Here is a 16,526-nt window from a genome sequence, read left to right as displayed (position 1 = left end):
GTGCAGCTCTCCAGCGCATGATGAATATATAAGAGAAGGAACTTGCAGAATGTTCAATTTTCATGCCGTTATTTCTGCTAGGAAAATCATCGTAGAAAATTTGTTCTTGTCTCAGAGGGCACCTGTAACAGCAGAGAATGCCAGGCCTTCATCAACTGAGGCAGTTCCAGCAGACAGATGATTTTACTAGGGGCGTGGTGATCAGACCGAGAAGGGCAGGCTGATCCATACAGCAAATCTTAGCTGACACACATGTGGATGTGTCTGTAGTACACCGGCAGTGGTGACGACAGTTGGAAGAAGGAAATGTGGCAAATTCGAGGGGTGCCGGTGCAGCCAGAGTGATGTCAGCATGGGGGATCAATGCGTCTGCCGATGGACTTGTGGGTGGTGGCATACCCGCAAGCCACTTCTGCCTCCCTTCCGCAGCATGCTGCCATTGGCCCAAGCATGACACCCTGGATGTTCCCATATTGACCAAAACCATTTGCTGTCAATTAGTGGCTAGTGGGCTCACTTGTGGCAGCCATTAAGAAGACTGTCACTGATTCGACATCATAAACGCCAATGTCTGGAATGGTGCCGGACTCAAGCTAGATGATAGAATGGCACAAGGTTGTTTCTTAGATCAGTCACGCTTCTGTTTCTCCAATGATAGTTGCTGCGTATGAGTGTGGTGTCGACGTGGAGACAGATCCAATCCAGCAGTAATTGTGGAATGCCCCACTATGTGACAACACGGCATCATGGTTTGGGGTATAATAGCGTAGGATTCCAGTCACCTCTAGTTTGTATTCAGGGCACTATGGAGGCCCAATGACATGTGGATGATGTGCTGCGGCCAGTGACACTCTCCTACCTTTGGGGAGTGCCCAATGCCCTTTATCAGCAAGCTAACACCCAACCACACGCTGCCTGCATCAGCCAATGTTGTCTGCAAGGCATACAGATGCTTCCCTGGCCACTTTTCTCTCCTGATCTCTCATCAATCAAACACATTTGGGATGTGTTTGGGTGCCATTTGTAGACCTTGCCATTGTTGCATTCAGAAGATGAATTGTGGCAAATGGTTGACAGGGAATGGAGAGCCATTCCTCAGGACACCATCCATAGTCTCACTAACTCTGTACTTAGATGTGTTGCTTCATGTATCACTGTCCAAGGTAATCCTACAACTTAATGAGGTGGCGCTGTTCTCACTCTGTATTATGCACATTATTTCAAAATAAGGATCACTTATTGTTCGTTGCTGTCTCTCTCTGTTCGCTGAATTTCATCATTTTCTGGCCACACCTTCTTAGTGTTGCATTTTCAATCTCAGGTAGTGTAATTTACTTACATATATTGGATTGACAAGAAAGTAATTTTGGTATGGATAAATACATAACATTATGTTTAATTTGTTGGCCTTCTGTCAATCTTATAATTTTTTTCATTTGACTTTTTAGGTTGCTAGAGGAGCAAATTACGTGCATTTTTGTTTCCGTGTATGTTATGATACTGATTGCTTAACAGAATGCAAGCATCAGAATTGGTTTAAAAAATTTTATTCTAGAGATTTTTCACTTGAAGATGACCAGTTCTGGCCAAACTTCGGAAGTTGATTATGATAAAATTAAAGCCATAATTGAATCAAATAGTCATATAATTATGTGAAGGATTTCAAAAAGGTTAAATGCATCACAAATAACAACTGAAAATCACATAAGACATCCTGGACTAGTTAAGAAGCTCAGTATTTGGATCCACATGAATTGAAAGAAATTCAGTTAACACAACTAATCAATATTTGCAATAATGCATTTCAAACATAATGCAACGGATCCATTTTTTTTAAATGAATTATCACTGCTAATTAAAAAATGGATTGTCTGCAATAAAAGGAAAAGATCATGGTTTAGCATGATGAATCAGCACAAATCATACTGAAAGTTAGATTGCATCAGAAAAAGAACATGCTGCTAGTTTGGTGGGATTACAAAGGTAGTGTGTATTTGAGCTGCTTCCAAACAACCAAACGATTAACTAAGATCTTTACTGCAAACAACTTATAAAATTGGAGGAAGTGGTCAAAGAGAAAAAAAAAACAGAATTGGCAAGTTGCAAAGGAATCCATATCACCAGAGGTCTTTCCAATGAAGGAGTTTTGGAAAGTGGAAAAAAGGTGGATGTGTGTAGAGACTAAGTCGGTGGAATAATGAATTATTTCTTTCACATTCCCACCATACACTGAACAACACCTTCTTGCAACATAGTTCTTGTTTGGACATCAATGCAGGCAGTTCAGTAATGCAACACAGTCCTAAGATACTTTACATTACAGAACATGACCCACATTTCATCGCTTGTGGCAATCCATATCAAGAAGTGGTCATTTTTGTACCGAAAAAGACAGGAAACACATGTTATTGATACACACCTCTTGATGATCAGCACTCAGTTGATGTGGAACTCAGCAATCGAACTTTGTGGGGAAACCCAATACCACAAGCTGTTGTTCTGTGTACCTGGAAGGTTTTTACTAATTCCTCTACAGTTGGATTTAAATTGATTGTTATGGCTTGGTTCACATTCTTTTTTGAAAACTGCTTCTATCTCCTCTCTGAAGTTTTAAAATCAGCAATGATGTGCTTTTGTTAACCGCATCCTCACCATATACTTGCCTAATGTTGCAGCAGAACAAAGCTCCAGTACTACCCTTATTGAAAATTAAACAGTGTCAGATGTGTTCTTACTGGTCTGCATTTAATCAATGCAACTCTCTCTCCAGATATGAGCCACTAGTCCACACTGCCACTAGTTCTGACAAAATAGATGGTGCTCTTGAAGCACCATCTATTTATCAGAACACCTATCGCAAATGGGTAAACTTTTGCATGTCTATCAATGAATACAAATAATAACAATTTCATGTTTTTAAATAACTTTAAAACAAAACGTGCATTTAAATATGCTTAATTACCTCTGTTATTTTGATGTACATAACCACTTATGGCATTAACAGTGCTCATGACGTTCTCATCAACTGGTATTTCTGCTGTGCATTTACTCAGAATATTTTCAAAATCGATCTCATTTTCTTCATTGTTAGCTGACAGCTGGAAAAATAATCAGAATTACAAATGTGTGCATAAAAATATAAGGATATCATAATAGTTATGCATAAAAAAAGACAACAGATTAATTTCAACTAAAAATTCAAAAGATTTCACTTCTAAATGAATTTTTTTTTTTTCTATATTTATTTCTGCACTACCATTCTGAGTTTATATATATATATATATTTCTGCACTATATCATCAAGACTATAAGCATATAATGTTTGAGAATAACATTCCAAGAATGCTATTATTATTCTGTTAACATTACTGACATATATATGTTGTACATGTCAAACTGAGATATCTTTTAGAACATATAAATATTTGAAAAAGTGAAGATCTATCTATTTCTGAAAATCAGGAATCAGAAGTACCATTTCCTACTCATGGATTCCCACAGAGAACACAGAGTGAACATCCTATTTTGCCCCAAGCTTTGGAAACCTACATGAACCTAAAAATGATGAAACCTATTTACGAAATCATTGCCCTATCCTGCGACCATGTATCTTATCTTACTTTTTAATGTTATGTTTGATTCTGCAAAGGATTCAAAAATGATAGCAGTCCATGCTTTAGTCCAAGCTGTTCTAAGAAAATGATGCAGCCAGTTAATTGTGCCTTCTGCATGGAAATTCTTAATCATTTACAGGAGAATGAGCTTCTGCAAAGGATTCAAAAATGATAGCAGTCCTTACAGTGTCCATGCTTTAGTCCAAGCCAATCTAAGAAAATGATGCAGCCAGTTAATTGTGCCTTCTATATGGAAATTCTTAATCATTTACAGGAGAATGAGCTCATCATATGTGCTGTACTAGAGGCAACAAAGGAATTGGTTATTTCCTTATGACAATGCATTGATATACTCAGCCTAACACTGAATTCTTAGTCAATTAAAGACTATCATTCATCTACATTATATTCCAGACTTAGTTTCCACTTTTTTTTTTTTTTGTTTTTTTTTTTTTTGTTTTCCATACTGAAATTTGTGGGGAAAGAAAACATTTCATTAAGGCTAAGAAAATTATGGCCCCCAATCATAACCATATTCTAATACACAAGTTCAAAAACATATTTAAACACCTCATAGAGTGTGTATATATGCCCACTCACCAACACCCCCCCCCAAAAAAAAAAGTCAAGAAAGTATATATAACACTTATTTTATGTTTTAATTAGGTATTTACCCTGACAATGGATCAATAAATCTACTTAGAAGGCTTTTGTTTCTTTGGGAAATTTTGTGGCTATCACTTTAAGAATACACTCGAAACAGTTATTCCTTTTAACAATTTTGCACAAAATACTATATACCTGCAGAAACTTTACCACCGTTTAATCCACATATTTTAAAATTGAGAGTAAATAAAAAAATAAGCCAATTTGTTTAGAAAAATCACTGGTATTTGGAACATAATAAAAAGTATGAATGTTAAAATGCTTGTTAAAAACTATATTGTTATGCACATGATTGTCGGAGTCTGCACATACTGAAGATTTGGTGACTTATGGAAAGGTGGTTATACTAATATGTAAGTACTTACATAAGAAGATATTTTAAATAAAAGTACAGTAATGTTGGTACTGCTAACTATCATGTAAGCTAATTATATGGAAACAGATTTATGATTTTATGTGTTGTTAATGTGCACAGAATTTATACATTACTAGGTCATTCAGAAAGTTATGCTGTTTTTTAATGCTAAATACAAAAACATAAGAAATTTAATTGAATCACATAAGCACTAATTTATTCTAGTGCAATCATTCTAGTAGGTGGAAAACTTATTAAAAAAAGAGTCATTGCCATTTGACAGTTTCCAGGCCATTCAGAGAATTTTGAAGTGACCTGAATAGATGAAACTCCGAGGCTGCAAGGTCTGATGAATACTACAAAACATCCCAGACATATTCAATAAGTCTTTTATATTTATAAAAATATAGGTCCAAATATTATTAGGAAGAGAACACTTTAATGACTGGTCAGTTCTTGATGCTTTGCTTCAATTTCTGCTTTTAAAACTGTCATTTGGGAATAACACTTTTCTGGATTAACTGTCTGATTTGATGGCAACAATTCATAGTATACAGTTTCTTTGCTGTCCCACCATACACAAAGTATTGTATTTTTTAGGTGCAGCAATCCTCTCAATGTCACTATAGGATGTTCTTTTGGCTTACCCCATGATCTATTTTTAGTAACGTTATTGTTTAGTAGCCATTTCTCATTTCTAATAATTGTGCACCACATTTGCTATTTTAAAAAAAGAAGTCTCTATTTTTTTTCCCAGCAAAGAATCACATACCAAAACTCAAGCATATTCTGCTCTGTTAAAATATAGGATTACCATACATTGTAGTGACTTACATACCCCCTCTTCTTCAAATGATCATGTAATGTACTTTTTGGAATATTTGGTCTGTCTGATAGTTGCTGAATTGCACAACATTGACTTTCAGAGATAGCTTCTTTTAATGGGTCCTTGTTTTTACAGAGGATAATTGTCTACAGCAGAGATCACCTTCAAGTTTGAAAGTTCCTTATTTAAACTTCTCAAATCACCTTTAAACTGCATCATCCAAAACAGCATTTTGTCCACATATAGCATAAATTTTGTGAGCACTCCGACTAGCATTTTTTGCCCCTTTTTTTTAAATAAAAAAATATTATATGACAGAAAATGAACTCTTAGGTTCTCCATTTTTAGCACTGCACTGAAACAAAAACTATGCTATAACTCGTACTAAAATTATTCAGTGCAAGCAAAAAAGACCACATTTAAATATCTACTTTAATCAAAGTCACTCCTTCTCAGCAGTAAAAAAAATATTAGAAGAACATGTACTTTAATTAGGAAAACTGCAGATCTTTCTGGATGACTCAATACAATTTCAAATGAAGTGTACAGACACTGTACAATACTGTGCGGCTATTGGAGCTACGCATGCATATATCATGTCATATCTTCAATTTCTTTAATTTTTTGAAGGTACCACATCAGAAGTACTCTGCAATATAAAATTCTGACACATGTATATTAATGCAATCCCTCACCCAGAAAGAAATGATAAAATTTCAGAATGTGCCATTCACTGGCACCCTGCCATAACAATTCTTCAGGCAATCATTAATTTTTTAGTTTTAGCGAAATAATGTTACCATTTCTGTTGTATTTTCAGTTTCAATCATTTATATACAAACTGTGATATTTTTTATCTCAAACTTAATACTGAAATATGTGCTCGTGGTATTTTCCTGCAATGGAAGAAACTGTGGTAACATTTCTGCAGCAAAACAGTGTGCTGTGAAATCTTAAAAAGAACAATGATTTTAAATTTATTTTAGAAACAACAGCCAGGGAATTTCTGCTGGGGGGGGACAGTTAGGTTTATTAACTGATTTGGGGCAAAACTGTCTGAATAAAATGCAAAATATGTAGTAAATAATGTTTTGCAATCATAGATCATTATTCATTTTCTTCCATAAAAATTGCCAATTGGCAATAAGATGGTTGCATTTTTACCGTCAATACAAGTGTCTTTCTTTTTCATTTATTCTTTGCAAATAAACTGCACGTTTAATTTTTAGGACCTTTTATATTAAAACCAAAATTTGTTTTTGTTGCATTTTTCATTAACTATACAATCAGAATGAGATATTTCAAGTTGCTGCTGAAAAGAAATCTTTGTTTTTCTTGAATATTTCTACTGGTTATAATTCATTTTGTCTAATTCACAGAAAAGTTGCACAGTTTCTTTACTTATGACTTCTATGAAGAGCTGTGTTCATTTAAACATCGAAGAAGATTGAAATAATATTTCAGTCTTCTTCAACATTTAAGTATTTTCTCCTTTTTTGTCATTCACCTGACAAAAGAAACAGGTGTTTCTACATTCTTAGCCTTAAGGTAAAAAAATCAGTTGATTTAAACAGGGAAGAAGAGATAAAGAAGTATTATTCATTTACATAATAACCTTCCTTAGATGATTGCTTTAAACATTTCTACTAGTTTTCTATAATGTCATCAAAACTAGCTCTAGACCAGGGGTTCTTAACCTTATTCCCCGTCTGGGCACATCTGATAAACAGGAAATGCTGGCGGGCACAGTAAAAAAAAAAAAAAAAAAACAATTCTTAACATTTCTTTATTTCATAAGCATCATAAACAATACCCTACATTAAAAAGGTAACAAAAAATTTAAAATAGTTGCATTTAATGCCATTTCTGAGCCGCAGCATGGCCATGGTTGATACTAATACAGTATATAGCGGGCAGTTGCAGCCACACAAAAATAGCTTCACGGGCACATTGGCACCCACAGGCATGGGGTTTAGAACCCCTGCTCTAGACTGTATACGTGTACAGTTAATTTTCCCTATTTTTTTTTTTTTTAATTACATTTTAAAAAAAAGTGTGTATATGTCATGCAAAGCATAAAACTTTAGCAGCCTAAGACCACAAATACTGACGACGGCTCAAAAGTAAATTTGAAACCATAAAAATGACAGTATTCTGCTTAACTATTAACAGACGTGTAGCCAAGGGGGTGCCCTGGGCACCCTGCCACTTCAGCACTACCTATGCTTTTAAAAAAAAGTGCTAATTAATTTTCAATAAATAAACCTTAAGTTTTTAAATTATTGCTTTCCAAAACAAATCATGCGTTTAATAAAGATTGAACAGAAAGTCTACAATTTTCCATTTGGAAGTAAGATCAGTCATCCTTCCCCAGCAAACAAGTGGCAGGAAAATATTTGAAGGTTATGTGACACTTTCAGGCTGTAGAGCTTTTGTTCTTTTACAGCTTTAAATAGTCCTCTGTATCCGGTCCCACTTTCCCTCTAGCTATCAAGCTTAATGTCACTAAAAAAGGAAAAGCCCTTTCATTTCAGACCAAGCATCTAAAAGCATAATGTTAAAAGAAAATAATTATTAAAAAAAAAGGAAAAAAATTAAGTTGGAGTATTTTATTTTAACATTTAATATCTAAATATTGCACAAAAGAAGAAAAACACAATAAAATAATTACAATTGTATTTTTACATTAATTTCGAATTTCAGTTAAGTCAATAAATGCAGCAAAAATATTAATTTTTTGGGAATAATATAGACAGCATGTCAATTTCGATGCTTTCAGTGCAATGAATTTTATTTTCTTAGTCATCTAGCAATTTAAAGTCTTGTCATTTAAAATGATTTAATAGGGCAGTTGTTAAACATGCAGATAGTTCATTCATTGCAAAGCATTTTATTTCATTTTCTTTATTTTGTATTTGTCTGTGTTTGAGAAAAATAATCAGATAATTACACATTAAAAGGAGGTATAAAACAAGATAATGTATTGGAATGAAAAAAGTACATAGCCCATTAGTTGGCAAAATGAACAAGATTGCCGAGACGTATGTTAGAATATCAGTGAATGCGCTGAACAAGCTTTTATGGTCTTCCTTATGTATAAGGTAAAAATAAACCAGTTTCCCTTAGAAAGTCCTCCACATATGGGATGGTTCCCTTCGATAGGCATGTGAAGGCTGCCTTCTCATAGACAGATAACTTTTGTATGCTTTGCTGTACTGAATTAAACAAACAGTAGCAAGTATATATGAAATACTAATTATAATGATAAAAATTTAATGTAATTGTAAAATCATATACATCATCGACATCAAGCCAAAATCACGAATCAACAACATCTCTTTCCGAGGGAAGTCATTTTATTGACATAAACTTTATTTTCTAAAAATCAATGTTCTACACTATATTTCTAATGTGCTTAACAAAAATTTCAATCAGTTTTACTTTTTGATCATAATGCAAAACAGAAAATAACAGAAAAAGAATTCAATATTATATAATAAAGGGTATCACCATTGTCCTCAGACGGGAATGCAAAAATATTGGTCATTTATATCATATAATAGTTTAGATTCATGGCTTAAAATTTTAAAATGGTAGTTATTCATTTAAAAAGTCTATAGTGTTGAGCATCGATTTCTGAAAAATTATTAAAATTCCTTTTTTTTTCAGTTTTAAAGCTGAACAAAGAAGAACAAAGGCGTGCCGGCGAATAGAAGTGAGACATTTTACTAAATCGCAGGAATCACTATAGGAGATTCAATCAGCCTTTAGAGATAAACTGTGAGGGGTCCGGCCAATGGCCAATTTGATCATGAGAAAGTGAAAAGTAACAGATTATATCTAACATCTTCAAAGTTACTTATGTTTCCCTACAAAGTTTGCTGTATGCTTGTGTTACTAGAAATAATGGTTTAATTTGTGTTAATATAAACCGCTTAATAAAAGACACCCTGAAAAAAAAAAAAAAAAAAAAAAAAAGCAAGAAAAGCATGATTTGGAAGAAAATGCAAAAAAGTGCCAAAAAATGTAGAGTTTCTTTCCACCAAAAACTTCTAGATTTTCTAGCAAAGTGAATTCTAGCAGAAGTATTTCTGTTTTGGAAAAAAGGTAAGCAATCTTCCCCCTCATCTGAAAATTCTGCCTATCACATAGCTATTTTAATAATAGATATAATTATAATAAATGAAATAATTTATGCCATTCAAAATTCATGCAGTATATGTAATTTTGTATTTAAACTTATTTATCTAAATTGAAAATTTTTGAAGTGGTAAATTTGTTTAATTATTAATTACCTGCGGCTATGACTTGTACTCGAAACATTAGCTTCATTTGCAGTAATCTTAATTTTATTTAACTATACTACTCAGAGATATTATCATACAGATAGTAATGCTTCTATGTCACACAGATAGTTAATGCTTCTCTGTTGTGCAGTTAGAAGAAATAATTTCCTTAACAAACTTATTTCTTCAACGTATGATATTAATGAGGGGACAGTTATTTTAATTCTTATTTGAAGTTTTTCTTGGAAGAGCAACACTAATCACAAAGGAATGACTAAATTAAAATTTGCTAATAATGTCTCAACTTCACCGATTTTATAGAGCTGTAAAAGGAAAATGTCTTATATGACCCATACACGCTGTGACATATTCATAGCTCCTATATCCAAGAATTGAATTGTTTGATCTCTTATGCTCTATTAAAAATTCTACGAGATGTGAGAATCATTGAGTTACTGATGGGAGAAAAAGTAAAAAGCCCTCTTTCTAACTATTTTACATTTAAGAATCAACTGTAAACAAGTTAATCTGTGTCATTTCTGTCAATTAAAAAGAACGTGTGTAATATGTAATTCGACATATTGCTTATGAAAAAGTTTAAATGTGAGCGAGCATATCTAAAATTTTATAAAGGCTTTCATAAAATTTTAATCCATAAACTAATAAACTCAGAATTAAAATAAAAGTTAAAAAGTAATTTTATACTTAAATAATAATAACGTAAAAGTAAATTAATAATAAACGAAAAATCTGAAAGGTTTCAGACTTTAAATTACGTCCAAAGGGGCATTTTTTTAAACATTTTGTGAGTTATCTTTACTTATTAAATATCATGTTCTTTGCACTTAAACCATAAAATTTAATTCAACAGCAGTATCGCAAAATAATTTTTAAATAAACATATCTTTAGAATTTCCAATACAGAATCTGGCGAGCTGGAGATAAAAAGGCTTTTTTTTTCCGTACATTGTTGCCGTTGCTCACTTTGAAAGTGTTTAATTGTTAATCAAAAATTCGTTGAAGCTTTAAAAATATGAAATCGATAATAAAACAAATTTCAAATTCAAATTAGTGCTTCCACATGCCGATATTCTACAAAAGATTACGTTATTCAAATTTTGTTGGCTTCAGGTACCGTTGTTTTTTCACAATGCAAGAAATATACATACATTCATGAAGATTCTTTATAATTTAATTTCTTTAAATATCATACAGGGAGATAATATTTGGTGGCCACAATTTGAAAAGTGAAATGACGCTTATCACGAATTGAAGCAAAATGTCAAAACGAAATTAATAGTCCTTCTGGACAAATTGCGCTTTTGGACTAAAATTAATCGAAGGCAATCATTTTCTTTGTAAGATATCATTATTTTTTCCAGCTATATATCCACATATTCAAATACTAATTCTCAAAGAGAACATATATGTTCCATTTTTCTGTTTAAAAAACAAATTAAATACAAGAAATCCTTTTAATGTGACTATCTTCCTTTTAGAAGACCATCTTATAAAAGTAAACGATATTTCTGAGAACGGCAACTATTTGCTTAAAAGATCAAAATTGTCTAGAATAAAAGATTGTCGTTTTAAAAAAGACTCATAGTATTTAATGCATTCAAATTTCACAAAGCTAAAATAGTTGAATAATACAGATATAACAATTAATTTTATATTCGAATGAATGATTTCCAATAAATTGTTTAACTGAAGGGAGAAAAACTGTATATTTCTTAGGGTATTTATTGACTAGAACATAAAAAGCGCAAAAGTGCATTCTATAGCATAGCAGTTGTTGACTCTTCTTACAGATAAAGCATTGCCTGAAATCCATTTTTATTTACATTTAAATTATTATTAACTAAAAATCTTTCTCACATTGAGATAAAAACTGTGAAATGAATTTATCATATGATAAGTTTCAAATACTGTTTTCACTATTCTTCTTATATTGTTATGAATTTACTCTTCTGTGTAATACCATTAAATGTCTAAGTTTAAATATAAGTCTATTTGTACTTTATAGTGTCTTACGTTTTGGTGGCTAAGAAATTTCATTTTCAGTTACATTAAGCTATCAAGCCTCCCTCCAAGGCAAGGCATTCTGTTTCTTAAAAAGCTTTTAGTTATTTTTAAAGGAAAACTGCAAAAAACATTGCATACATGATTATGCACTTATTTCATTATGCATCATACTTTGTAAATAAAATAATTATTTACAATATTTCGAGAATTACAATCAAGAGTAATAATTTAAGTAATCTGGTTTTAGATGTATAATAAATGTATTATGTGAAATATTTTAAAATGTACATGAAAGAGAATTTCTGAAATTCTTAAATAGTACAGAAAACTTATTAGCTAGAAATTCAAAATGCCAAAGAATCCAAAAATATCGAAAATTCAGAAATTTTTCATATAAAATAGGCTTTTAAATGGGCTTTTGTTTAATTACTAAAGCAAAAATACTAGATAATGTATTTAAATAAAAGCAATACAAGCAGTACTCCATCAATTAATAGTGCAAAAGAAATCAAAGAAAAATAAATAAATGTTTGCTTTTCAAACATATTATGTAGTTCGGAAAATGCATGAAATGCCTCCTGAAAAAATAAGAATTAACGATTTATTTATATAGAACATGTAACTTCAGTTTTCTAGTACACACCGCATATACTTTTGCATTACTTAATAAAAACAGAAGCTTCACACGTTTTGAATTTCATTATGAATGATTTTACGCTCATGAATAAAATTGCTAAGTAAAAGTAATTTTAATCGGGGCTGAAATTCCGAGTAACAGGATGGCTGAGGTATGATTTTTTTTTTTTTTTTCAGTTTTCTCCATGTATAATGTGAATACAATCCAGTTTGTATTAGAAAATCCTCTACGAAGGTATCCTATTCCTTAGGCAGTTAACCCTGAGATGCTTTTACCATAATAAAATACCTTAACCTAAACTTTTACACTTCAAGGCCTGTCACTTTGTCACTTATGAAGTCACTTCAAATAATGGGAAAACTTCGTCACTGTGTATAAGATTTGTCGATAGTCAAAAAGATGTTAGAGAATAATTCTTATAATTTCTCAGACTAGATAGTATTATAGGGCAATTTATTTCATCCTCTATAATTTTAATAATTTCAAAATTTGGATTAGATGCTAACAACATTAGAGGTCAGAGTTATGATGGAGCACGTAACATGCTATAAAAAAAAAGTCGGAGTTCAATCTCTGGATTAAAACTTTTGCTCCAAAAGCAATCTATGTGCATTGCACTTCTCACTGCCTGAATCTTATAATCATACACTCAAAATTCCTGAAATTCACAATATGCTGAACCAATTGAATTAAAAAAAAAAAAAAAATTCCTGAACAAAATTATATTCTTATTCAAATTGTGAATCAGAATGCAACTCATAATTTAGGTTGACGAAAAATTATATTAGACCTTTGCCGGACAAGATGGGCCACGCAGCATAAGGCGTACCAGCATTTTTATCAAAGCTTTTTCAAATATCATTGAAGCCATAGAGCACACTGTGTACTCCATAATCCATGGAGTGTGCAATGTAAGCAAGACGCTGTGGTTCTGCTGAATTCAATCATTCCATTTGCTTTTATTGTAACATTCATAACAACATATCATTAAATAATTGTGTTTTATATTTTTGAGCGTGAATTTTTTCCCCCTAATGGCGAGCTTTCAGCAAACTTCTTCTTGGCCACTATTAAGGCCAGAGGTGATGGTGACTTTATTATGGAGGCACCTAATAGGTGGGCCATCTTTCTCTTATGAAGGGACAGACAGTAACAACCATGCCTTCTCCGGCCGTTTGGTATCCCAGTCGGCACTCTTAACCACTTTACCATCAAGTTCAAGTGTGTGAAATACTTTATCAAGTGTGTGAAAATGTAGAAAAGAGTTTTAGGAGTATTTTTGATCATGCTGTGGAAATGTGTGAAAGATTAGATGTCGAGCTTAAAATACCACACATCATTCGAAAGCAAATCTATTGAAATAATACTCATTCTGTGTTTAATTACTACAAAACTATTTTATTTTAATCGTTTAGCTTCAAATAAAAACTTTTCCCCAAATACTGACGCGCTTTTGCATAGAGCAGCTACACTGCCGATAACATCGTGCGAAGCGAACATTCCATAAGTGTTTTAAAAAGGTTACGAAATTAGAACAGAGATACTATGACGGAAAAGCACAGAAGTTCTTTGGCATTAATGCCTATTCATTATACCAAAGAAATATCAATTGAGAAAATTATTGATATATCATCTGCCAGTTAACTCTTTCACAACCAATCCACCTGACAGGGCCCTACATTGAAAAAACCAGAACTGCCCGAAAACGGCCAAGATTGTAATCTTGTTTTCTTCCCTCCTCCTAAGGTATGCAGTAGTAGGCACAGTTTCCCCAAATGCATTGTATCAGTTTACTGCGGATAGCTTGTCCTAAGAGGTTTCTTATCTTTTGCTTGCTCGTGACATTTCGTTGTTGACACTTTTGTGGTACAGTGTGCTTTTAAGCTTTAAACAGCAATAAAATTGCAGTTTAAAAATTTAAGGATTATATTTATTTTTAATCAATTTATTCCTTCCTATAAAAATAATGGAAATAAACAAAATCTAAGTCCTGATCATAACAAAGCAAGTAAAGCTTGCTGGTCTGACCTTCAGAATAGTTTTATAAAAAATGGGGGTCAAAGGCTAATGGAATCTTTGTTAGAAAGTACAAAGGATGTCATTCGAAATCTTCATACCTATTTTCTGCGTTAATGGACAGGGAGGGGAGGAAATTGCTGTGAAACTGGAAAAGTATTTCGGGCGATTCGGTATTTTGAGGATACAGTTTAGCAAAGGGTCTGGATTTCAAAGAGTTAACAGCCACGAAAAATGAAATTCAGGAATATTTTAAATGCCTAACCAAAATGAAAGGACAGAAAATTTTTTTCTTTCTTTTTTTTTCCCCTTTTTATATACCATTTAATTTTATGTCCAAAATAAATGATGCACTTACAACATTTATGTATTTATTTTAATATCTTTATTATGTATACAATAAAAATACAGATTTTATATATTTATTTATCTTTATAGGAGTGTTATGAAACCAAAGTAATACGAATTTTAAAATTATTTTAGCATTTCTTTTTGTATGTATGTGGGTGTGTACCTCAGAAATGAATGTAAAATACTAAAAGTACTTTTACAAGCATTATTCTATTTTTGTTATTTGCTATTTCTTTTATTATGCTTTTTAAAATTGTTTTAATGAAGGTTAAAGTGGTTAAGGTGAGAAACAAAAATACTGAGCTATGCATTTATGTTTGTAAGATAATAATTATGAATACGATAACAAAATGCAGTACATCCATAATTATGTTACATAATTTTATTATTAATAAAATTTACAATACAATTATTATTTATATTAAGGTAACCATCATTAGCATAATATATTCGTTACGTAATAATTACCCATATACTTGAAAATGCTATAATAGGTAAAAGAACAGTATACCATAGGAGTCATACCCCCTCCCCCGATATTTTGAGCTGGCTACGCCCATGATTAATAATTTCAATTAATTCCTTCCCTAAGCTGTGTATCACAGAGCAGCGTGGAAGCACAGAAAAACTTTGAATTGAAAATTTGAAACTGTAGTGGCCCAGTTAGTGCATGAGAAATAATTATTTTTTATTTCATATATTTGTTCATGTGTTTAATTATTTTATAAAATTAACTTTAATATTTTGTTAATATTCATATTTATATTTAAATTTCTTTATGCTGAATGGCAACTAGTTCTAGTTCTGATTCATGATTGCTAGGTTTTGGTTTCAAAACGTTGCTCGTAGCGTCGCATTTCGATAGCTGGAAAATAAAATGCAATAACTTAGCTATTTGTTTATAATTCATGCTGTTACTAGTCATAAATTATTTTAAACATTAGTAGTCAAGGCTACATCGTGGTGACCCGGAGTGTAGTGGCCCAGTTAGTGCATGAGAAATAATTATTTTTTATTTCATATATTTGTTCATGTGTTTAATTATTTTATAAAATTAACTTTAATATTTTGTTAATATTCATATTTATATTTAAATTTCTTTATGCTGAATGGCAACTAGTTCTAGTTCTGATTCATGATTGCTAGGTTTTGGTTTCAAAACTTTGCTCGTAGCGTCGCATTTCGATAGCTGGAAAATAAAATGCAATAACTTAGCTATTTGTTTATAATTCATGCTGTTACTAGTCATAAATTATTTTTAAACATTAGTAGTCAAGGCTACAAAACCATAAAAATGACAATATTCTGCTTAAATATTAATAATTTCAATTCTTGATAATTTTCACATCTGATCTAATTAGCACTTATATTGATTACAAATTTGAAAATTTGCTTTCTTTATAAAACCTATAAAAAATTAGCACTTGCTTTCTGAAAAATGAGCAATTTTATGTTCGGGACAAATTTATGTCCAAATATACTATGTAGTGAATAAAGTCTATAATATAACACTTGCCCATTAACAAACAGAAAATGTTCACTTTATACTCACTACAGGTTCAATACGTAACACAGCAGACCGCAAAGCTTTCACATTTTTTCTAATATCTTCAAAATCTAACATATAGTCCTTTAATGACAGTAAATCACTATGAGCATCTAAAAACAAAGAATAAAAATTAAACAATTCTTACATGTCTAATAGGTATAATAACAAAAATACTGCTTCAGACAATTCTCTAAACAATAA

At 31.8% G+C, this 16,526-nt stretch overlaps 1 protein-coding gene across 1 annotated transcript in view; it reads right to left on the bottom strand.

Annotated features, from left to right (window-relative positions):
* LOC118189587 (E3 SUMO-protein ligase NSE2-like) overlaps positions 1-16,526 on the bottom strand; it is a 50,661-nt gene that overhangs the window by 12,108 nt on the left and 22,027 nt on the right. The window contains exons 2-3 of the mRNA XM_035360216.2: positions 16,329-16,435; positions 2,963-3,098 (exon numbers count right to left, since the gene is read on the bottom strand). Coding sequence (XP_035216107.1) covers positions 2,963-3,098; positions 16,329-16,435 — 243 coding nt within the window. The remainder of the gene's footprint in view (positions 1-2,962; positions 3,099-16,328; positions 16,436-16,526) is intronic.

Source organism: Stegodyphus dumicola, chromosome 12, assembly GCF_044657685.1.
Source record: "Stegodyphus dumicola isolate Sdum_Otavi_A_Nest chromosome 12, ASM4465768v1".
In the NCBI taxonomy this organism is placed as follows: domain Eukaryota; kingdom Metazoa; phylum Arthropoda; class Arachnida; order Araneae; family Eresidae; genus Stegodyphus; species Stegodyphus dumicola.
The sequence above is the reverse complement of the archived record's forward strand: the minus strand, read 5'-3'. Positions and strand labels throughout refer to the sequence as shown.